The sequence below is a fragment of the Verticillium nonalfalfae genome, assembly GCF_003724135.2.
Source record: "Verticillium nonalfalfae strain VnAa140/NRRL 66861 chromosome Unknown scaffold_113, whole genome shotgun sequence".
Taxonomy (NCBI): domain Eukaryota; kingdom Fungi; phylum Ascomycota; class Sordariomycetes; order Glomerellales; family Plectosphaerellaceae; genus Verticillium; species Verticillium nonalfalfae.
Window position 1 is genome coordinate 1 of NW_021167338.1, and position 22,651 is coordinate 22,651.

Sequence of the window (22,651 nt, forward strand, 5' to 3'; positions counted from 1 at the left end):
GCCGCCGCCGCCGCCACGACCGCCGAAGCCGCCACGTCCGCCGCCGCGGGCACCGCCGCGCACGGGACCGCCGCGGCCGGCGCGCTTGGGCTTTTGTCCTGGGGGCGCCTTGGGTTTCGGAAGGAAGCGCTCCATGGGGAGCAGCTTCTCGGAGCCGATGTAGAACTTGTCGCCCTCCTTGAAGGAAGTGGCCTGGATGCCCTCGGAGGGCTTGATGGTGAAGTAGACTTGGTTGATGGGGCCGAGGACTTCGTCGATCTTGCCAATGGAGGTCTGCGGGGCCGTGTGTCAGTCGGTGCTTGCTTGGAGAAGACGAGCCGGGCGCGCTGGCATGCAGGGGGGGATGCTGACCTTGTTCTCGAGGAACATCTGGGCGTTGAACTGGGGCACCTTGGGGTTGATGCTCTCGCAGACCATCTCACCCTCGCAGGCGTGCAGGAACTTGCCCATCTCTGCGAACCCCATGTTGTCAGTTTCTGGTTGCTCGCTCGAGAGTGGCTCTCGCCCGGGGAGGGAAGGGATTCATGTCGCACCTAGGACTTGCGCCGGGGGACCCATGTCGCGTTGCTGGAAACCTCCACGGCCTGTGAAGCTCTCACGTTAGCCGGCCTGATCTTGCTTGCATTGTCTGGTTCTCCCATGTGTTGGGGCTGCTGCCGGAGGGGGGTTCTGCAGTCAATTCGTACCTCCACCACGACCGCCGAATCCACCGCGCGGCGCACCGCGACCGCCTCGGAATGACATTGCGACTGTTTGTTTTTTTCGTTCTTTCGTTTCTGGTCGTGAAGATGTGCGTTGGGCAGCGTTGGGGTGATTTCTTTGCAAGCTGCTCGCCGTGTCGTTGCGTGCCTGCTTGCCTGCTTGCTTGCTTTCGGAGCTAGCTATCGAGGCTTCGACAGAAAATTTCCAATGCCCAAAAGTTCAATTGTGGTGCCGAAAAGCAGCCTCTGATTGGGCGGGGGGCCGGTCGGGGAAAAGCTATTCGCCGAAGGAGCCTCAGTGGTAATAATTATAACTGGGGAGGTGGGGTCCCTCTGAGATGCCTGGCTGCCGGCACCTGGCTCGAGGAACGGAAGTGGACCCCCCGGCTGGCAGACTGGCAGAGGACGAGAGAGGGAAAACCCCCACTACGGTCAACTACAGCATCTGCCCGTGCACCGTATTTGGCGGAAACACGACCCCTCCTTCACTTGCCTTGCAGCTTTTGGCGGGGTGACTCGAAATCGTCCTCCGAGGTTGTGTTGAATCAGCCCAAAATATTTCCAGCACTCATCCTCCACCCCCCTTTCCGCAACAACTCTCAACGCTCACCCTTCTCACCCACCGCTCCGAATTCGACCCCAATCGAACGCCGCCATGGAGGAAGCGAAGAAGGCTGTCGAGTCCATCACCGAGGGCGTCAAGAAGGTCGTTGTCGGTGCCGGTGCCGCCCCGAATAACAACAAGGACAACAAGCCCAAGAAGGAGAAGAAGGCCAAGGGCGGTGACGATGCCGCCTCGGCTGGACCCCTCGAGCTCAAGCCCGCCCCCGATTTCCTGCAGTCCCGTATTGAGCTGTTCGACCGCCTGAAGAAGCGACAAGATGAGGAGATCGCCGCCAAGGAGCGCAAGCCCATCGAGATCACCATGCCCGACGGCACCATCAAGGCCGGCACCAGCTGGGAGACCACGCCCGGCGAGATTGCCAAGGGCATCTCCAACAGCCTGTACAAGCGCACCGTCGTCGCCAGGCTGAACAAGGACCCCAACCAGCTGTGGGACCTCGACAGGCCGCTCGAGGCCAGCTGCAAGCTCGAGCTCCTCAACTTTGACGACGAGCAGGGCAAGCAGGTCTTTTGGCACAGCTCGGCGCATATTCTCGGCGAGGCCTGCGAGAGGCGGTTCGGTTGCTCCCTCTGCATCGGCCCCCCCGTCGACAACGGTTTCTACTACGAGATGGCCCTCCCCGGTGGTGCGTCCGTCCAGGCCAGCGACTGGAAGCCCCTCGAGTCCATCGTCGGCTCCATCGTCAAGGAAAAGCAGAAGTTTGAGAGGCTGGAGATGACCAAAGATGAGCTGCTCGAGATGTTCAGCTACAACAAGTACAAGCAGCACATCATCAAGGACAAGATTGCCGACGGCACTAAGACGACCGTCTACCGCAACGGCCCCCTGATCGATCTGTGCCGTGGCCCCCACGTGCCCAGCACCGAGCGCATCGAGGCTTTCAGCATCATGAAGAACAGCGCCTCCTACTTCCTCGGTTCCCAGGAGAACGACTCTCTCCAGCGTGTGTACGGTGTCAGTTTCCCCAGCAAGAAGGAGCTTGCTGCCCACAAGAAGTGGCTCGAGGAGGCGGCGGCGAGAGACCACCGCAAGCTCGGAGAGCAGCAGCAGCTCTTCTTCTTCCACGAGCTCTCGCCCGGCAGCGCCATGTGGCTGCCTCATGGTGCTCGCATCTACAACACCCTCATGGCCTACATCAAGGAGCAATACTTCAAGCGCGACTACCACGAGGTCATCACGCCAAACATGTACAACTCTGATCTCGTAAGCTTACTATTGGTTCTCGCATCTGGCGATCACAACACTGACGCGAGCCTCTAGTGGAAAGTCAGCGGCCATTGGGCGCATTACAAGGACGACATGTTCGTCATGGACGTCGACAAGGAGCAGTTTGCGCTGAAGCCCATGAACTGCCCCGGTCACTGTCTGATGTTCGGCCACGCCCCCAAGGCGTACCACCAGCTGCCCTGGAGGGTCGCCGACTTTGGCGTCCTTCACCGAAACGAGGCCAGCGGTGCCCTGTCTGGTCTCACGCGCGTGCGCCGTTTCCAGCAGGACGACGCCCACATCTTCTGCAGAGAAGACCAGATTGGTGAGCGCCCCACCAGAGGCGGTGCATCCTGGATCGATGACTGACGCGGATGTAGGCCAGGAGATCACCAACCTGTTTGACTTCCTGAGGTCCATGTACTCTCTTCTCGGCTTCACCTACAAGCTCCGTCTCTCCACGCGCCCCGACAAGTTCATGGGTGAGCGCGCCACGTGGGACAGGGCAGAGGACATGCTGAAGGTCGCCCTTGACGAGTTTGCCGCCACCGAGGGTGGCGTTGCTTGGGAGCTCAACGAGGGTGACGGCGCTTTCTACGGACCCAAGATCGATATCAAGATTCTGGACTGCCTGAACCGCGAGTGGCAGGTATGTCGACGCCCATGTGCCCCTTGAGAAGGAGAACACCCGTGAAGCTGACTCGGTCACAGTGCGCCACCATCCAGCTGGATTTCCAGCTGCCCATTGTAAGTTTCTCCCCCCGTTGACGACGGTGCGTGGCGTCGGTGCTGACCATGTCAGAACTTTGGCCTCGAGTACGTCACGGCCGATTCCGCCGCCAAGACAAAGGAGGACGCCGCGACAAAGGGCCCCGAAGTCAAGGCCAAGGAGCCTGAGGCTGTTGTCGAGTCTGCCGCTGCCGCCGCCGCTCCTGCCGCCGCCGACGGCAAGGAGCCTGCGAAAAAGCAGCTGCGCATGTCCAAGCCTCTGACACCTGGAAGCGCCCGCCCCGTCATCATCCACCGCGCCATGGCCGGCAGCATTGAGCGCTTCACGGGTGAGTGGACGCGGGAACTGCAGGCAGCACGCTTCAGCCGTGGACTGACAAATCTCCAGGTATCCTGATTGAGCACTTTGGCGGCAAGTGGCCCATGTGGCTCAGCCCTCGCCAGATCCAGATCATCCCCGTCGGCCGCGGCTTCTTCGAGTACGCCGAGGAGGTGCAGAAGATCTTCAAGGACGCCGGCTTCTGGGTCGACGTCGACCTGTCCGGCGAGACGCTGCAGAAGAAGGTCCGCCGCGCGCAGCTGGCCCAGTACAACTTTGTCTTCAGTACGTTCTCCGTCCTTTTTGCCGCACCTTGCGCTCCGGGAGACCGGCCTTCGTGCACGCAAAGACTGCCCCCCCATCCCCGTGACGTGACATGAAGTATGGAAGCAGCAGCTGACCACCGCCAGTCGTCGGTGACGAGGAGATGAAGGGCCGCCAGGTCAACGTGCGCTACCGCGACGACACGTCGAGCCAGGACCGCGGCAAGCCCGTCGACGTCGACGAGGCCATCACCAAGCTCAAGGAGCTGCGCGACTCGCGCCTCGTCTACAACCCCTGGCCGTCGGCGAAGCCCGCCGCCCCGGAGGCGAAGAAGGCCTGAGGCCTGAGGCCTGAGTAGTAGGACGGCAGGCTTTCGTGTCTAGATCGCGGAGAGGCAGAGCGTGATGGCTGGGGGCGCAGGGGTTGCGTTATCTTGCATTCGCCATGGACGGTGGGCGGTAGATGAAAGAAAAAGCAATGAAGAGGATGAATTAACATGTGAAGATGACTTGCGTTTTGGTAGCTGTGCCTGTCGATTTGTTCGGCATGCTGTGGTCTTGATTCGTCACGGCTGCTGTGACATGCTTGGTCGGTGTTCCGGTTGTTGTGACATGCATGCGTTGATGTTCTGGCAGCGCCTGAAGGCAAGCAACAAATCTCTCTCGTTCCGAGGCGGCCCGATTTCACCAGTCCTCTCTGAAACATCCCTTCGCTGTCGCTCACGCTCACGCTCACGCTCACGCTCACGCCGCCAGTCTCAGTCTGAGGGTATCATGCATTTTGTATTATCTGCCGCACAGCCAGCCAGCCGGGAAAAAACTACGACACACCTCCAATCCACGCAACGATTTCAAACATGTCCGCCTGACAACAGAGCCATGACGTCAGGGAGGCGACCAGGAGATCGAGGCCATTCCCTGCCACGGTCCGCGAACCTACAGCCACCGTCTGTGTGCCCGCCGCGTACCGTGTGCTGTGCCAGCTTCCTCGCCGCCTCGCGTTCCGATCCCACTGTTTTTGCTTTGCCATGTTATAAGAGAGAGAGAGAGAGAGAGAGAGAGAGAGAGAGAGAGAGAGAGAAAATAACGCAATTTGTTTCTGCCCAGTCCGTCACGCCACGCCGAAAGGGAAAGGGGAGAAAAGTCATGAGGGTGAAATAGACAAAGAGTGCCAAATGCCCAAACCCAGGGTCAGGTTCGGAGCAGGGAGTTGAATCCCCGTGTTGACGGATCCCCCCACCGCTCAAGGCTTCGGTATGCGGATGCGGCGGCTCGTCATGAGGCAGCCGTGGACGACGAAGAGGAGGGCGACGGGGTGGAACTCGAGGAAGGAGCCGGCGAAGAGGGTGCCGAGGGGCAGCTTGTCGAGGACTGCACCGGTGTAGATCCAGTAGGCCATGACGCTGTCGGTGGCGAGCGACGTGGGGATCGGGGTGCCCTCAAAGTACTGGCTCTTGCCGCTGGCGTCCTTGGGCAGCACGGCGACGGTGACGTTGAAGCGGGCGAGGCGCGTGAGGCCGCAGAGGACGAAAAAGGTCAGGAGCAGGCGGTCGAGCGGCGTGCGCAGGCCGAGGGCGTAGGCGGCCGACGCTGGGGCGACGCCGAATGAGATGAGGTCGGCGAGCGAGTCGAGCTCCTGGCCCATGAGGGACGACTTTTTGCGCCAGCGCGCCACCTTGCCGTCCATGAAGTCGAAGAACAGACCGAACGGCAGGAAGAAGAGGGCGAGGTACATGGTCGAGAGGTCGGCCGGGTCGCCTAGGCAGTAGCTGAGGGAGGTGAAGATGGAGAGCGTTCCGCAGGCGCCTGTGACACGTCAGTGAGTATGATTTCCTGGGGGGAGATATATCGCCAGTACTGTTGGCCAACAGCCGAGGAAGCGTACCATTGCACAGAGTGATGAGGTCAGCCAGGTGCATCGCTCGGATGAGAGAAAAATGGCCCGTCTCAGAGGAGAGAAGAAGCTTCTGCTTGTCCTGCGCTGCATCGCCAGTTAGCACACAGACATCGTGGCACGGGCGAGAGAGGTGGACGTGGAAGCGACGTACCAGGCGTGCTCACGTCACCGCCCTCCTTCAGGCTGCCGTTGGTCACGGCGCTGCTTGTTCGTTTCGACATGTTCTTTTGTTTTGGCTGACAATGCGGTGAGTGTGTGAGTAGTGTGTGAGGATTGAGGTGGACAGTCGGTAGATGGTCAAAGTGGTTTGTCGTTGAGCTGTGCGCTGGTGTTGGCGGGAGGCAAGGCTTGCTTTGGCGTTGACGGAGGAAGGCCAAGTTTTTGTGCGGCCACCAGAGGGAACTGGATGCAGGATGCGAAATGTCGATGAAGTGGCAGGTCGTCACAATCGCTTCGCTTCGGCAGGCACTATGCCGTCATCGGTCCGGCCGCTTCAGCCCCAAACTCGACTAGCGTCATTCGCCCGCAAACCGTCCGCCAGCCTCAGCCACAGACAGCGACGAACACGAGCACGTACACACTGCTCACCTAGTGTTGATCTGCATGACAGTAACAGGGTACAGGTAGTCTATCTTCATGCACATTCTCTACAGTTGTGGTGTATTGTGGGTGGACTGTATGGACAGTACGGGACGAGCTCAGCCGGCTCATACCCCCGTGGTAAACAAGAGGAAGAGGAAGAAGAAGACATGATAAAACAAAAACACAATGAGACACCTATCGAAGCCATCATATCCAGGTGCCTGTTTCCCCCTAAACGCCGCATGTGCTGTTCTATACCGTAATGCTTGTTGCTTGCTTGCTTGCTTGCTTACTGCCACGGGAATCCGGGCTCGTACCATTTCATTCCAATCCGAGACCATACCAAACCAGCCAGTGATCCAGGCCTGTACCGCATTTAACAGACAAGATGATATTAAGTGGGAGCCGTGTCCCGTCGATTGGCACATATCCCAACTGGTTGGTGTCCAGGGTCTATAGTCATGACCGACCGTGTCGTGAGGAAACATGTGTCCCTGCACACAAAAGAAAAAGGAGCTGTATGGGCTCAAGTCGACCGCAGCATGTGCTTCTTGGCTTGCCCTCGGGCTATGTATCGGCATGTGCTTTGCTCACCGGACAATGATCAATCCGAGAGAGTCGAGCTGGGAGCTGCTCGACCCAGAGACGCCGCAGACTGTGTAACCAGTAGGGCAGAGCAAGTTTGTCCTGCGCCATCCTGTTAGACGTGTTTGCTTGTGCATCTGCAGTGGCACACTTACATATGGCCGCCCTGAGGGTTGCCGTACACGAGGGACATTTCGCCCAAGCTTGTGATGACCGCAAGACCTTGGATCGACTCGCCAGCCCTGATGTGGAATCCGGTGATGTATTCACCCCGTCGAATGTCTGCGCACTTGTTAGCCTTGACCCATGCCACCGTGGCTTCCCGCCTAGAGTAATACTGACCAAAACTGAACGTGTCGCCACCCTCCTTGCCTGCTCTCGCTCCCAGAAGCTGTGTCGAGGTGTCTTCATAGATGAACTCGATCCCGTGCACTGTTGTGGGGTCGTGGTACACAACGACACGGAGGAGCAGCCTACCCTCGCGTTGGATCACAACCTCCTGCGTTTCGCTGCCCTCCCTCGCTGGAGACCCTACGGGCAGGCTTCGATAGGCGATCCGGCTCAATGGACCAGGTGCCAGTGGGCCAGTCAGCTTGAGGGACGACTCCTTGGAGCAGAGCCTCTTCAGATCGTCAATCATCAGACTGCCTCCGCCGCCCGAAAGAGCTCGTAGGCGAACGTGGCCTTTACGGATGGCTTCAGGGAGGCGCTCCCTGATCTGCAGCTCGCTGAGAACCTGCTGCTTTGGGAGACCCTCTCTCGTGCCGTAATCGATCCAGTGGTGGCAAACGGTCTCCCCCTCGCCTAGAATCTCGATCGCCACGACACCCGTCTTGGCCGTCAACACAATTTGGTTCCCTTCGATGGGAAAGGCGTTCATGCTATCGTCGACGTGACAAGGTCGATCGTTCGGCAGCCTGAAGCAGGGATGCCAGCGGAACCGGAGACAATCGAGGAAGTGCCATGAACACTCATCTTTGCTTAGAACGAGCCCGCCCTTTGATTTGGTTCTGGTGGAGAAAGATTCCCGGGCGACAAAACTGCGTCCGAATGTCAAGAAATCGTTGCTCATGATGCCCGTCTCCCTTTCGATACATCCAAACATGCGGCCGATTTCCTTCAGGTGCCCTCCTAGACCAGCATTGGCAGCTTCCCAGGAGCTCCCAGCCTCGCTCGAAACAGCATCCGTATCTAGCCGTGTACAGTCGAGGAAGGAGTCGCCGACTTCATCGAGGCTGCTCGGGTAACTCTGTAGGAACTGTGAGCCAAAGACGGCTAGATTGAGGTCTCCAACTGAACCGCCGTGTGCGACGTGGCCTGTCACTGCACCAGCCGCCTTGTCCCAGTGCGCGTCAAGCAGCAAGACTGAGACATATTGCTTCTGGCCCGGCAGAGGCTTGAAGTAGTCATTGACAGCTTCGGCAGCCACATGGAACAGTCCATTTTTGTTAGCGCCTTCGGTTGTCTGCTGCGCAGATTGCAATTCGCGGAGTTCAGCAACCGTCTTCTCGGACCGAATTATGTGAACTCTGGCTTCACGGCGCATCTTGCCCTGCATGCGATCCTGTTGGTGCGACGTGCTGCCGGTCCACTCTTCTTCGAATCCAAAGCTTCGAGGACCCATCTTCTGGCGCACCATTTGTTCCCCGGTGAAAGCGTGCCAGAGATACGCTGCCATGCGGTACTTTCGTACAGCAGCATCGAGGCCGTTCCCTTCCACTGCGATGCGCGCAGGCACAGAGTCGAACGTCTCGGGCGAGTCTTTCGCCAAGAGAACGGCGAGTTGCAAGGGCGCATTGTATGGTGGCGTCATGTTAATGGTAAGATAGGTCGAGTGGAGCCTGTTGCTGTTCGAGCTGTTCGAAAGCTTGGGGCTAGAAAAGTCGAATCGGAGTCTGTTGGGACCTGGCTGGAGGTAGATGACGGCTTTCCAGTGAGAGTCGCAGACCTTCCATTCCGTCGGAGGGAACTGGTCGTCTTCACGGGTCACGGTGACGACGCCTTCAATGGTGTGTTGAGACGGGTCTCCGATCGTGCCGTACACGCAGAAGAACTTTTGGTAGACCTGCACATCGATCGTCAGCACGAAGAACTTTTACACGCATACGGACATGGTGTCGTGATGCGCTCCGTTGGCTGGTGCGTTGACGTTTCTGAGCGGCCAGCTGAGAAAACATACATGAGCATTGTTGGGAGCATTGACAATTCGAGGTGCGTAGTGCGACACAGGTAGGTTTGATTTGCCATTGAGAACTGGAGAGCCCAAGCCGCTCATGCCGGAGACACTATAACGACTCGAGGCTGGCAATGGCTGTGGAGAAGGGCGGGCGTTTGGGTTGATGTTCTTGAGCTGCTGGTCCAGGGCGGGATCGGAGCCGTGAGTAGAAGGAGGCGTGATGGAGCCAGTGGTTGGCACGGTGTTTCGACTGGCATCGCTAGACGAGTCGGTGTTGTATTGATCACCGGATCTGTCGGCGGAGGGTTCGGTCCTGATGCTGGCCTTCGACCGGCGGCGCAAGCTCTTGAGGAACCCTGAGGTCGCCATTTCTGGAACTGGAGAGAAGGAATACGAAGACGAGTTGTTGTAAGCAAGGAGCCGAGTCGCTCCTGGCTAGTCGTGCTTTGCTGTCTCGCAGAAAGACAATTCGGTCAAGTCGAGCTGTGCCCTTGAGTTTGAGGTTGCACAAAAAATACCAAAGTCTAAGCTAGCTGTTTGAAGGTCGGCCCAGCAGCGGCGACGGCGGCGGGGGAGGGAGGGGAGGGCGGGCGCCAGGTCTGGCAGGGAAGGCTTGTCAAGGCGACGGGGAGCACGGGCTTCAGGTTGAAGCACAGAGCTCGTAACGAGTAGTGATGGAGCTAGTTGACCGTACGAAGGTGGTCCGACCTTGCGTGGCGACTGTCTCAAAAGTCAGGAAGAGGTAGGGTGTTTCGCGTCAAGCGAAGTAAAGAAGGGCGCCGTGGTCTGAGGCTCTGGGCGTTGTTGTTGACGATCGTGAGGCTCCTATTGCGGGAGGAGTGCAGGAAGGTGCCTGGGTCAATGAGTTGTAAATGGAAAGTGCTCGTTTGGCGCACAGATGCCGGGATTGGACAGGTTCTGGGTCGAAATGGAACAAAGCAGATGCCGGCCGTAGGAAGGAAGCAACCTGGCCAGTCAATGACGTCGAACTTGGATTTGGAAACGGGACCGGGAGGACGTGGATGTCTGAAATTGCAAGCCGATAACCAAGATGAGAGCGGCCAAGCCAGTCCTCCTAGGGGGGGGGGGGGTGGTTTGGTGGTGCTAAAATGGCACCCAACGTAAGGTCGACGAAAGTGGAACTGGTGTGGCGCAACGCTGGAGCTCGGCGGCCATGTGCTAAAAGGGAATCTAGACCAGGGGGGGGTGGCCTGGAGGAAGGGAGAAACACCAGCCCAAGACAGCTGGAGCATCAATTGGAAAATAGCAGAGGCAGTTGGAAAGCAGAGTTCGTTGGCACGATGGATGGACAGCGGGGGGGAAGAGCGAGAGCAATTCAAGACGTGATTGATCTGAAGTGAGGCGAGTCGACTTCAGGCAAGGTGAGATGGTGCAAAACCTCAACAGCAGGGGAAATGAGGACAGGACCACAGGCCGCGCAAGGCAGAGTGGAAAAGTGAGATGGATGCTCCAAATAGGCCGGTGATGGTGCCGGTACTGTTGCTAGGTAGTGATGCCGCCAGGTGGGGCCGAAGGAGGGAAGGGGGGGCAGAGTCGCAATCGCAAGGTGAAAAGCGCATACAATCGAGATCGAGGAAACGGCCAGCGGGCGATGGCGAATTGGCATCAAGGCCCAGCCAACCGAGCTGTCCAGCGAGGAGAGGGGTGTGGGTGGTGTGGTTCGGTGCGGCGCTGTTTGACCGGCTTGTGGATAGAGGGAGACCCAATTCAAGATCAGGATTCCTGTCTCTGTTCTCCCCCCCGGCCATCCAAGACTTCAAGGTCCCGGTTCTAATCCCAGACCAAGACCTAGGCCCAGTGCCAGGATCGGTGCCAAGTATAGCCTGCAGGTGCTGTTCGTGCTACGCGGGTTGAACGGCCCAAGGGTGGATGGGTGGCTGGAGGGCTTGTGTTGAGTGTGAGCGGGAGTGGAGATGGAAAGCAGAGAGTTGACGCTGCTTGCGTTTATCTGGTCTCGTCCCCTGCCGATGTGTTGAGCCTGTTCCTTGATGTGTAGCTGTTAGTGTTGCTGCTCCGTGAAACCATGGAGCGCAAGCGTAGGGGCCACAAATGATGTGGTTGGAATGTCACGATGGTGGGGGGGAGAAGCAGAATACTGAAGGTCGGAACGAGAAGTAGGCAGCTTAATTGTCTTGACTTCTCATCAGATCATGTCGCTCGCTCCCTCTCGCTCTCCCCCTCCCGAAAGGTCCGGCCGTGCTATCTCCTCCGATCCCTACCTGTCTAGGTACCTTCAATTGCTCAGTCAGGTAGGATGAGGCCCCCACCTCAGGGAGACGCACCTCGTAATGTTGACGCTAAGCTCGCTGAATCTGCATGTAGTGTATGCGGCTACTGCTTCACAATCGGAAAGGCACAGGCAAAAACGGTCTGGTTTTGGGACATCTGCATCTGTGGCAGGTGACGATCAGTGCGTAACGACTGGCCATCGCTGCACCCAGCACACCCAAAGCGCCCAACGCACCTTCGGACCGTGAGTAAGGTGCAGTAGCAGCACGCAGACCGAAGCCCGCAACCCCAACACAAGACATGCTTGGAGCTGCCAATACGAGCATCTTCAGGAACAGCGGCGCATGCAGATCCTGCTGAACCTGATATGTTTTTTTCTTCTTTGGTTTCGCCCTTGCCACTCCATTGTAAGGCTCTGACGGCCATGAGAGTTGCTCCATCATCATGCTCTGCCTTATGTGAACGTTCATGTCGTTGTCAGGTTGTCAGCGGATATAGAGCGAACGGGCGATCGCAGGTGGCACAAGAAGCAGGAAGCCAATTGGCAGCTCATTAAGCAGGTAGGCCATCAAGCCACGCATGTCCCGCCATCGATCCGTCGCTCGCGGGGCGTAGCCGGGGCCGCTTAGAGCATATACAACATCGAATACTTATCGCTGACGGACTAGTGAAGCTAATCAGAGAATACTTCGATGCGTTAGGTTTGGTGAGCTCCTCGATCCGTGAAGGGGCCGGTGCGTGAAAAGGTCAAGAACCTAGAGTCAAGTCTTCTCTCTGCATTTTTGCAGCTTGCAGACTGTACATGTAGATTGCAGATATCCCTGTATTGACCGTAGTCGCTACGTGCTTCTCCTGTCATGACATCCCTTAGCGCTAAGGTACTCCACTATCAATCGGATAGGAATGTCTGGAAAGTGAATACGGTGCTCCTTAGATCTGTACCCAGAGTCAGTAGGTGAGCAGGTACCCATGTGCTCACAGACTCTCGGTTCGTTTAGAGCACAGTGCCTGCGGCTGTTCGTCAGTCACAGTCTGCCCTGCCAACCAGCACTCAGGTACCGAAATCCAGTTTAAGTGGTTTCTTCATTCCTTACCTCGACAACCATTTTGCGCCTCAAGACTCGACGCCCTCTCCAACACGGCCACTCCTGATTCCCAAACCACCTACACTCATTCAGAATACAACCTGCCAACGAAGAACTCGATACGATTGATCAGCGAAGCGATCGAAACCAGTCATTTTTCTTCCTAGGGTCGCCAGGCTCTGCGACAGTTGTCCGATCACCTGTCCTTCTCCCCCGCTTACGTCCACCCAGTAGCCGCCGAGCCCCCTTCACTTCAGCTCACGACTGCCAATCCCATCACCAGCTCTCCCTGTCCTTCTTTCGCACCGGAACACGCACCGCAGAACAGCCAGTCGCTCGAACCACTTGACAGTTCTCTTCATTTCTTTCTTCAAGTCATACGACCCCCGCCTCGCGCGCACTCAACCTGGTCGAACGGCAGATCATGTCGTCGCCCTGGAAACAGCAACCCGAAGTGGTGGTGGATAAGGTACTCAAGCGAGCAGAAGTCAGCAAAGTAAGCCCAGACATCATGACATCGTACGCTATGCCATGTCAATCTAACCCCTCTCTCTCTCTCTTCGACAGATCGCACGGAAACTACAAAATCGTCTGGCCTTGGCACAGTTCAAAACCAAGCATGGCTGGGAAGACCTCGCTTTCGAGACGATCGAGCCCAAGGTGGAAGAGGAGATGCGCCGCAAGAGGATGTGCGAGGGCGATGGCCTGTCCGACTCTTCTTCCAGCGCCTCCGACCTGCCCTACCCATCGCGGGCGTTGATGAGCTCGCCTCTCAAAGCCCCTCTCTTTTCCGATGCCATCGGGTCCAGCAACGGCAGCACCACTCGCCGCAAGAGGACTTTCAATGCCACTTTCGACTACGCACCTTCTAGTCCAAGCAAGCGCCTGCGGTCCTCTCCGACACCGAGCAAGTCTTTCCATGGACACCATGGTTGGAAGGGTCACCATCAACTGGCCCAGTCATCGCCCCTCAAGCCAAGGCGACAGCAACACTTTACCACATCTGCCGGTCCAAACGTCTCCCTGTATCAAAGCACACGTAACTTCACATTTGACCTGACGTCTCCCAACCTAACGACGTCAGATGACGAGGATGATCTGCCACTTCACTCCTTCCGTGCCCACGATATCCATTCATCGCCGCCGAGCACACCACCCATGCGCAACCGAGGACTGCCTGGTCGTTCCATGCGTGAGCGGGGGTCTCCAGGACCCAACGGCAAGAATGGACAAGAGGGCGCAGACTTGCTCCTCTATCTGGCGGCTTCCCCTTCGCCGGCGATGCCCTCGACCAAGACGAGAATGGACCCGCCGTCAACCCCGCCATCCAAATTCAACCGTGACATGGGCTTGCCATCTTCACACATGACGACGCCAGGCGGCGGCAACCTGTTCCCCAGCACGCCGAGCCAAAACTTCGACTTTGCCGACTTTGTCAACATCACACCCAGTCCTGCTCAGAAGCATTGGAAGACGCCGGTCAGCCTAGCCACGGCGAAAACTCCATTGAGTTCAGCCAGACGGCGCCTAACTTTCGACGACCCTTTGCTTTGATTTCAAAGTTTCTCTGATCTGGATTGGACCAGCCTTTTTTTTATGTACATGATACCTCGACAGTCCGCCCTGCACATGCGGAACACTGAGGCTCTGCGAGCCTGCATTACTTGATTTTATTCATCCTCTACAGGAGGATTGCGGTCCATTTTTGCTGTGTAAGGATACGTTCGACACGACTTCTCTTTGTTCACTGGAAGACCGCAGGGATGGCGGTCTTCTCGGTCAGCGCTACGGATGGATGGGAAGGCTAGGGATGGAAGGGACTGGAGCACGAAGCGTGGACGGCACGACGGGACATTGGGAATCTTTCTTTTCGGCACAGGCTAAGCGAGGTCGCCTGTATGCAAGCCCAATTGCACAATGACGTGGTGCAAAGCATGCGGTATGCTCAGTTTGATGAGCCTGCACATGTTCACCAACCAGCCCCGTTAGGGTGGAGAGCGACGCGTGACTGCGAATTACCGACGCGCCTTCGCGTGTCATTCGCGTAGCACGCGCACTTTCGCGTTACCCAGACGCGTTTTCTCAAATGAGTCTATAGCCAATCAAGATGGATGGAATTACTTTAACCACGTTCCATTTCTCTGCCACGCACGGTGTCGGGTGCTCCAGGACTACCAATAGGCCGCTCAAGTGAAGGAGTGCTACGACGCTCGTCAGTCTACCTTGGTGAAACCGAAGTGTGAGCAATTTGATAGTCAAATCACGAGGCACGATTTTCAACGAGGCATCTGTCAATTGCTCGTGTGCACGAAGGCGTCCCCATTCAAGGCTGATGCAGGCCCATCTTGTGCGCGCCGGGTTCGGTCATTGGAATGCATTAGAGTTGCCTAATTCCGTTTTCATTCAAGAAGAGGGCGGGACGGACAAGTGTCCCCGCCATCGTGCTACTCCTTCGACCCGGAATGGCTCGTCGTAAAGTCGACAATAGCCCGCCGCACGCCTTCCGGAGACGGCGTCGCAGCGCACACGTCCGGCTCAAAGCCAAAGGTCCGCCGCAGGTAGTCCCTCGTCGTGGGCCCTATGGTGGCGACGTAGGTCCTGCCGTCCCTGGCCTCGGCGGGGCGCGCCCTGCCCGACGCCTCGTCGAGGAGACCCAGGCCGCGCAGCAGGCTGTCGCAGCCCGTGGGCGAGAAGACGACGACCCAGCGCGCGGGGCGCGATGCCGTCTCGTCGAGGAGGCGCGCGAGGTGGTCGGGGAATGTGGGCATGACGCCCGTGCCGTAGACGGTCACCTCGGTCACGGGGATGCGGCGGTCTGCCGGCAGGGCTGGGTCGGTGAGGGTGCGGGGGATGATGTCCCTGCGCTGCTCGCCGACGAGAAACAGGAGCGGCGGTTTCGGCACGCGCGCGGGGTAGCGGCGCACAGCGTAGTCGTCGAGGATGAACGCGGCGAGGGCGTCCCCGTTGCCGGTGTGGGAGCCGTGGATGGCCAGGGGCGGCGTCTGGGGCACGGCGCCCAGCGCACGCGTCGTCGCGGGGCCGACGCTGTAGACGGGGACAGACTGGAGATGTGGCCAGGCGGCGTCGTCTGCGCCTGAGCTCTTGCCCTGTTCGACGAGGCCGGTGAAGGCTTCGACGGCGCGTTGGGAGGTGAAGATGAGGCCGCCGTAGGACGCGCCCTCGTCTGAACGAATGCCTCGGTTCTGAAGAAGGGTCCGCACCTCATCCAGGCCCTCTCGAATGAGGGTGTGCTGCAGCACGGGGACGAAAGTGGGCTCGAAGGACCAGCCGTCCTCGTTGGTTGACTCGAACAGATCTTCGTACGAATCTCCCGGCGACGATCTCGTCTTGAGCAACAGTATCGGCACCGCGCCGTTGACACTTGCTTTTGATGCACTCATGTTGGCGGGATATACCTGTTCGACTCGGACCGCTGACGACGCGCAATGTACAGAGCGAGCCAAGTCTCTGGTCCTGTCGATTGGAGCAGTGATATGGTGCGGCGGTCAAGCTGCGAGCCTTCTATCAAGGTTTCTTCCATTATTCGAAGCTGTCCAGATGCCGGGTCCACCACTTGCCATTCACGGCAGATCCCCCACTCGTTGAATGCTGCACCTGGTTACGTGCCTAGGTCCTGGAGCTCTGGATTTCTTATCGATAAGGACCGCCGTGGAACTGGCGACGATGTTCTGGACAGGACAAGCAACCAGCGATGGTTTTTAGCAGCTTACAAATTTTGGGATAATCTTGATCAGACTGCCAGCACGCTCCTTTTTCCCTTTGGCACATACATTGCGAAACTTTCTTACGCTTGGAACCCATTCAATCTGCCACGGACATCTCCAGCATGGCTCAGCCGGGACGGGACGACAACACCAGTGGCGTGACGCTCGCGGACACGAATCCAGCTGCCGCACCCGGCGCAACGGCCGCCGGAGCCGACGAGGCCAAGGCGAAATATCCCAAAGGAATCGTTCTTGGCCCTGACGGAAAGCCGTTCGTGCCCCCAACACGACCCACGCGTGACACTTCTGTCTCGTCGCTGCAAGCAGACTCGCTAACTTGTAGACTGACCAGCTGCCGAACATGCACATCTTCGACCTTCTGGGCGTCGATGGGCAAGACACCCAAGACGAAGGGATCTGCGACGACGGCGACGGCGCCATCAGCGACGAATGGGCTTCCGGCCGACTGCCCGCCGGATGTAGAGCGCCTGGGGAACAGCTCGTGGACGCTCCTGCACAGCATCGCCGCCACATATCCCGAGAACCCAAGTCCGGCGCAGAAGGACGACCTGCGCGGCTTCATGCGGACGTTCAGTAGGCTGTACCCGTGCTGGGTGTGCGCCGAGGACTTCCAGAGCTACATCAAGAAGGACGAGGTGCGCGTCGAGGGTAGGCAGGAGTTTGGCAATTGGCTTTGCATGGCACACAATGAGGTGAACCGCAAGCTTGGCAAGAAGGAGTTCGACTGTTCGCGTTGGGAGGAGAGATGGAGGACTGGGTGGAAAGACGGGCGATGCGACTGAGGTCAAAGGCACAGCGATGAAATCATGGTATTGGGAGGCGTCTCGGTCTGGCATACACACCGCTCCCGCTTGTAGAACATTGTACATAGGACGTAGATGAGCACGACAATACTCCTCCGATCTGACACGGCTTTGACGCGGGAAAGCATCCGACAAAAGGCGAGAAAGTTCGGCCACGGGGGCAAAGGAGAACAGGAACAGGGCCACAATGGACAATTGCCATACAGAACGAAGGCCGGGCTAGGTTCGAACTAAGTCCGAGATGGCGGGCCCGTAGCAATGGCGATGGCGATGGCGATGGGCGATGGCGCTTGTCAATGGCTACGGGCCATGCATGGCGTTGAGTCGAGGCAGGCAGAGTCAGGACGCTGGCAGGTGCATGTAGGCGGATCCTGGAAAAGACACCGGCAGCAGCAGCCGGACGGCCCCACTTCCAACCATGACTTCCGTATGCATGTCGTGGGCTGAGCTTTTGGGAGGAGCTCAGCTAGGTGCCTGCCCGCATCTGAAGCTTACGGACGTGGATGCCATTGTGTGGCGTGGTGGAGGGTCGATTACATCACTACCACGATAGGACCCCTCTTTCGTTCTGTGAAGCAGACATGGCTGCACCCGCTTGTCCCACCACCAATGCTGGAGCTTGCCAGGCTTGCAGCATGACTGGTGGTCTAGCGCTACCAGACAATAAAGCGAATCGGTGCGTGTCTTACGAGCAGGTCCCTGTCCAGAGCAATTTTCGAGTGATGCGGGAAGGACCGAATCTATCATGTTGTCCTGGAGCAGAGACAGCTCCAGACGTGGCGTGACCCGGCGTCAACACCACCATCAGACTTTACCAGTCCTACCGTCATCTATTGGACCGGCCTAGCTACCGACCATTCGTCAGCTTTCTGCATTCTCTTTAGTGTCCTTATAAAATCCATATGTCCTAGACCCCTCGAGCTCCCTACCTCTGCTCTACTTGGTTCGCACATCGTCAAACACTCTGCTATACTACCTGTTCCGCGCCATACATCAGATCAGAACCTTTCTGTGCCTTACCCCGAACCAGCCATGGCCAGTATTCGCGAGGAAGGGCTCAAGGAGCCCATTGAGGTGGCCACCTACCTGTACAAGAGACTCTACGAGATTGGCGTCCGCTCACTTCACGGATTGCCCGGCGACTACAACCTTGTCGCACTGGACTACCTTCCCAAGGCCGGCGTCAAATGGGTGGGCAGCGTCAATGAGCTCAATGCAGGTGGGTTCATGGTCGAAAGCTTCGTTTGACAGCTCGATTGATGAAATTCCCTAGGTTATGCTGCAGATGGCTATGCCCGTGTCAAGGGCGTCTCGGCCATCATGACCACCTTTGGCGTAGGTGAGCTGTCGGCCATCAATGCCCTCGCCGGCGCCTACTCGGAACACATTCCTGTCGTTCACATTGTCGGATGTCCCTCCACCGTATCACAGCGAAACGGTATGCTGTTGCACCACACTCTTGGTAATGGCGATTTCAATGTCTTCGCCAACATGAGCTCCCAGATCTCCTGCAACATGGCCAAGCTCAACAACCCTGCCGAGATTGCGACCCAGATTGATTATGCTCTTCAGCAGTGCTACATTCAGAGCAGGCCTGTCTACATCATGTTGCCTACCGACATGGTGGAAAAGAAGATCGAGGGCGCCCGACTCAAGACACCGATTGATCTTGAGGAGGCACCCAACGACCCAGAAAAGGAGGACTACGTCGTCGATGTCGTCTTGAAGTACCTCCACGCTGCCAAGAAGCCAGTTATGCTCGTGGACGCCTGTGCTATTCGTCACAGAGTGCTAGACGAGACCCACGCGTTGTTGGAGAAGTCTGGTATCCCCGTCTTTGTGACGCCCATGGGAAAGAGTGCCATTAATGAGACACACTCCAACTACGGTGGTGTCTATGCCGGCGAGGCCTCGCGCCCCGAAGTCAAGGAGAAGATAGAGTCGGCGGACTTGATTTTGTCCATCGGTACTCTCAAGGTGAGCTACAGGATCTCCCACATAGCAATCAATTTTGGCTAATTTGTTCACAGAGCGACTTCAACACAGCCGGCTTCTCGTATCGGACCTCTCAGCTCAACACCATTGACTTCCACAGCACACACACCGTGGTACGATACTCGGAATATCCTGGCGTCAAGATGAGGGGCGTGCTCCGTAAAGTGACGGAGAAGCTTGACCTCAGCAAACTGTCGGTCATCCCGTCGCCAGATGCCCCTGTCGCCCTGCCGACGAAGGAGGAGGATTCGTCACAGACAATCACTCAGGCGTGGCTGTGGCCCAGAGTAGGCCACTTCTTACGCAAGAATGATATTGTAGTGACGGAGACTGGCACTGCCAATTTCGGTATCTGGGACACAGCCTTCCCAAGTGGTGTCACGGCTCTGAGCCAGGTTCTCTGGGGCAGCATCGGATGGTCTGTCGGCGCTTGCCAGGGCGCTGCTCTGGCCTCCAAGGACGCCCAGACTGACAGGCGGACTATCCTGTTTGTGGGCGATGGATCATTCCAGCTCACCGCCCAAGAGGTCACCACAATGATCCGCCATCAACTCAGAGTGACAATGTGAGTTCCACTCTCTATGCGTCCAGCATACATGACTAACGCAACATTCACAGCTTTGTCATTTGCAACGACGGCTACACGATCGAGCGTTTCATCCACGGCATGGACGCCGGATACAATGATGTTGTTCAGTGGAAGTACCAGGACACGGTCACGGTGTTCGGCGGCACCGACAAGACTGCCAAGAAATTCCAGGTTCGCACCAAGGAGGAGCTGGACAAGCTCTTCAAGGACGAGAGCTTCAACAATGCCAAGGAGGTGCAGTTTGTCGAGCTGTACATGGAGAAGAAGGATGCGCCGAGGGCACTCATCATGACGGCAGAGGCCAGTGCCAAGACAAATTCGAAGGACAGCTAGTGTACTCATGATGTTTTCGCGGGGAGATTATTGCAAGACCTGAGGTTGGAGGAGACTGAATGCGTTGTAAGGACTGAACAGAAATTACCAAAATAAACCACTAATATTACCCTCGATATTCTCTTGAGCAACGTGGGACGAGTCACGTCAAGAAGCGAGTCATCGGAGGCTCTATGATGCATGCGGTAATGATGGTCTGTGTGCAGGAGGTGGGGCCCCTGACGACACACAGCCGGCTGGTGAGTGAGTATGTGGGTACGTACTTTTCAATCGCTGAAGCTTCACCTTGGAAGCAAGCGTATGAAAACCTCGTTACTGTGTGTAGCTCAACGCGACTCATCATCCCATCACCAAGATCTCACGCCGTCTCGAAGCGATAATTCACCATCAGTCCAAGAAGACCAAAGGTTCACTTTCACGAAAGCGACAATGTCGGATGCTCCCAAGAGGAAACAGGGCGGCCAAGGCGGCGGTGGAGATAGGCCCTTCAAGAAGAGCAAGGTAGGCCCCTCACTTTCTGAACAAGGCGCTGGCTTCCCAGCCGGAGCACCATGCGCCTCTTTTTCATTCTTTGTAGACATTGGTTCGGAACGCAGCACTGACGGTGACAGGGCGGCAACGCGGGGGCCTGGCAGACGACGGCGCACAAGTTGAACCTGGCCAAGCTGAGTGAGAAGGACGCGCATCTCGAGGCCGGAGGGCAGGGTATCTGGGTGACGTTTGTGCGGGGCATGGACCGCAAGGCGATTGTCGAGTTTGAGAAGCTCTGCAACGAGGTTGGTGTTTTTTTCTTCTTCATCGCTGCGGGACAGTCTGGTGATGCCCTTCGCCCTGCTGCCGTCCCGCCCCTTTGCACTCCTGGGCTGCGTGCTGATGTGTCGTACAGCTCGGCGAGACGATTTACGGGATTGCACCTCCTGCGGACGAGGCGGCAGTGCCCGGGGAAGACGACGAGGACGACATTGAGGCGTCGATCCGCAAGGAGATGGAGGGTTTCAAGTCTCAGGAGCCCAAGCCCAAGGGGGCGTTCGCCATTGTGCGTGCCGACATTGAGTGCGTCTTCTTCCTCAAAACGCGGGAGCCCGTCGACCCTGTCGCGCTGTGTCGGCGCATGTGCACGGATGCCAAGGGGTGCGCCAACGTCATGGAGAGGAAGACAAGGTACATCAACCGCTTGACACCCGTGGCCGTGACGGGCAAGGTGGCCAGCGGTGTGGACAAAGTGGCCAGGCAGGCGCTCGCACCGTGGTTCCAGGGCGTGAAGGCGGAGGATGCGAGCGAGGACGCGCAGAAGGACGCTGCTGGCGAGGGTCAGGCGCCTTACACGGTATGTCAAGCGAGGTCTGGCTTGAAAGATGTCAAGATTCTCCTACGTGAACTATTCGACGAAGAGTGTATGCTAAAGGTGGTGGTGTGTGACAGTACGCGATCAGGCCTTCGATCCGTGCCAACAGCGACATCAAGCGCAACGAGGTCATTGATCAGGTGGCGGGCTTGATTGGCAAGCAACACAAGGTCAACCTGGATAATCCAGACAAGGTCATCCTTATTGATGTTTACAAGGTACAGTTCCCGCGTGACCACCCTTTTCGCATCGCCCCCCCCCCCTAGTCTACCGTCTCGTGGATATGTCAGCTGACGTTGATGGCGACCCCATCAGAACTTCTGCGGCATGAGCGTCGTCGATGGAAAGGAGTGGGAGGAGCTCAAGCGCTACAACATCAACGAGCTTCACAAGGCAGTAGCGAAGCCCAAGGGAGGCAACAAGGCGGCTGAGGCTGATGCTGTGGCTGCGTCTTCAGACGCGCCGGCGCCCGTGGTTGTAAATGAGACGCACGACGAGGAGGCGAAAGCGAGCTCGTGATTGATGGATGGGCTAGGCCTTTGGAAGTGTGCGAGCCAGTGCAAGCCTTCGCGTCGGTCAGCTCTGATCCTCGGGGGTGGGCGAGACCGCTCCACGGCCAGGATGCAGGTCGGGCATCCGCCAGCAATGGGTAACGTGCCGTCAGCGCGCAGCTGGAGGAGTTGGATGATTGCCCAGGCCGGAACGCGAGCCCTTGCATCTAGACAGATGCCAATTGAGGCTCTCGGTGTGGGAGACGGATGGTATGCGGGTGGTCGGCCTGTCATCAGTGGCGGTAACGTGGCGGGCGACATATCGAGCATCAGCATCAGTCATCATTCCCTCGAGGCACAGGCCAGCTACAACATTTTGCTCCTTGGGGCGTCATATTTGGCAGCTTAGCTAGCCTCTCCCGATGGTCTCACCCTGATCCCCCACTCATCGAAATTTGTCGGCTTTAGATGCTGGTCCCCCCGTCCGGCTCCGAGACGGGCCTTGAATTTTCGCAGCGGGGATGAGGAAAAGGGCAACGAGGGCCAAACCTAATGACGGCTTTTGCCTCTACCTCTGCCCCCCTCTCACTTGTGCTTGTGACAGTGGTGGTGGCCCTGGTCTCGGTTGGCGTGCACCCTTGGTCGATCAGGCTAAAATGACGCTTGCTCCGGGCGGCCACGCTAAGCCCTATTGCGACAATTTTGACGAGCAGAGGGTCTGAGGAGGGTCGGAGAGAGGACCCTCTCGGCACGGTTCCTTCCAGACGTTCTAGCGAAGTTCCAAAGTGCAGGGCAGAGACATCTGCCTGACTGTCATGCCACCTCCTTGCCTTGTTGCCTTGTTGCCGCGTCTGCGTGCGAGTGTGACTTATCTCCCCTTGAGACATGAGTTAGACGTCGCTGGGAGAATTGTAGCGCCAGTAGGAGGAGC

At 57.7% G+C, this 22,651-nt stretch overlaps 8 protein-coding genes across 8 annotated transcripts; 4 read left to right on the top strand and 4 right to left on the bottom strand.

The window, feature by feature from the left end:
- Positions 1 to 17: 17 nt before the first annotated feature.
- Positions 18 to 744, bottom strand: GAR1_1 (H/ACA snoRNP pseudouridylase subunit; the record flags this gene model as incomplete). The annotated part of the gene is made up of 4 exons (XM_028635073.1): positions 18 to 273; positions 352 to 452; positions 534 to 584; positions 687 to 744. Coding segments are annotated over 4 exons (466 nt in total), but the record flags the coding sequence as incomplete, so codon positions are not given.
- A 612-nt stretch (positions 745 to 1,356) lies between these two features.
- THS1 (threonyl-tRNA synthetase) lies at positions 1,357 to 4,184 on the top strand (the record flags this gene model as incomplete). The annotated part of the gene is made up of 7 exons (XM_028635074.1): positions 1,357 to 2,529; positions 2,587 to 2,857; positions 2,913 to 3,181; positions 3,244 to 3,279; positions 3,335 to 3,590; positions 3,650 to 3,865; positions 3,991 to 4,184. The coding sequence occupies 7 exons, from the start codon at positions 1,357 to 1,359 to the stop codon at positions 4,182 to 4,184; spliced, it is 2,415 nt and encodes an 804-aa protein (XP_028492316.1).
- Positions 4,185 to 5,086: 902 nt separating this feature from the next.
- CHO1 (CDP-diacylglycerol-serine O-phosphatidyltransferase) lies at positions 5,087 to 5,961 on the bottom strand (the record flags this gene model as incomplete). Its single annotated transcript, XM_028635075.1, has 3 exons — positions 5,087 to 5,649; positions 5,729 to 5,824; positions 5,892 to 5,961. The coding sequence occupies 3 exons, from the start codon at positions 5,959 to 5,961 to the stop codon at positions 5,087 to 5,089; spliced, it is 729 nt and encodes a 242-aa protein (XP_028492317.1).
- A 951-nt stretch (positions 5,962 to 6,912) lies between these two features.
- Positions 6,913 to 9,452, bottom strand: D7B24_000828 (uncharacterized protein; the record flags this gene model as incomplete). The annotated part of the gene is made up of 4 exons (XM_028635076.1): positions 6,913 to 7,009; positions 7,063 to 7,189; positions 7,250 to 8,972; positions 9,087 to 9,452. The coding sequence occupies 4 exons, from the start codon at positions 9,450 to 9,452 to the stop codon at positions 6,913 to 6,915; spliced, it is 2,313 nt and encodes a 770-aa protein (XP_028492318.1).
- Positions 9,453 to 12,842: 3,390 nt separating this feature from the next.
- D7B24_000829 (uncharacterized protein) lies at positions 12,843 to 13,972 on the top strand (the record flags this gene model as incomplete). The annotated part of the gene is made up of 2 exons (XM_028635077.1): positions 12,843 to 12,914; positions 12,986 to 13,972. 2 exons carry the CDS (start codon positions 12,843 to 12,845, stop codon positions 13,970 to 13,972), a joined length of 1,059 nt encoding a protein of 352 aa, XP_028492319.1.
- An 890-nt stretch (positions 13,973 to 14,862) lies between these two features.
- D7B24_000830 (uncharacterized protein) lies at positions 14,863 to 15,819 on the bottom strand (the record flags this gene model as incomplete). Its single annotated transcript, XM_028635078.1, has 1 exon — positions 14,863 to 15,819. The coding sequence occupies one exon, from the start codon at positions 15,817 to 15,819 to the stop codon at positions 14,863 to 14,865; it is 957 nt and encodes a 318-aa protein (XP_028492320.1).
- Positions 15,820 to 16,265: 446 nt separating this feature from the next.
- Positions 16,266 to 19,884, top strand: PDC1 (Pyruvate decarboxylase 1; the record flags this gene model as incomplete). Its single annotated transcript, XM_028635079.1, has 6 exons — positions 16,266 to 16,414; positions 16,487 to 16,882; positions 17,879 to 18,186; positions 18,241 to 18,944; positions 18,998 to 19,527; positions 19,581 to 19,884. 6 exons carry the CDS (start codon positions 16,266 to 16,268, stop codon positions 19,882 to 19,884), a joined length of 2,391 nt encoding a protein of 796 aa, XP_028492321.1.
- Positions 19,885 to 20,313: 429 nt separating this feature from the next.
- D7B24_000832 (uncharacterized protein) lies at positions 20,314 to 21,748 on the top strand (the record flags this gene model as incomplete). The annotated part of the gene is made up of 5 exons (XM_028635080.1): positions 20,314 to 20,385; positions 20,496 to 20,660; positions 20,771 to 21,211; positions 21,307 to 21,447; positions 21,545 to 21,748. 5 exons carry the CDS (start codon positions 20,314 to 20,316, stop codon positions 21,746 to 21,748), a joined length of 1,023 nt encoding a protein of 340 aa, XP_028492322.1.
- Positions 21,749 to 22,651: the final 903 nt, after the last annotated feature.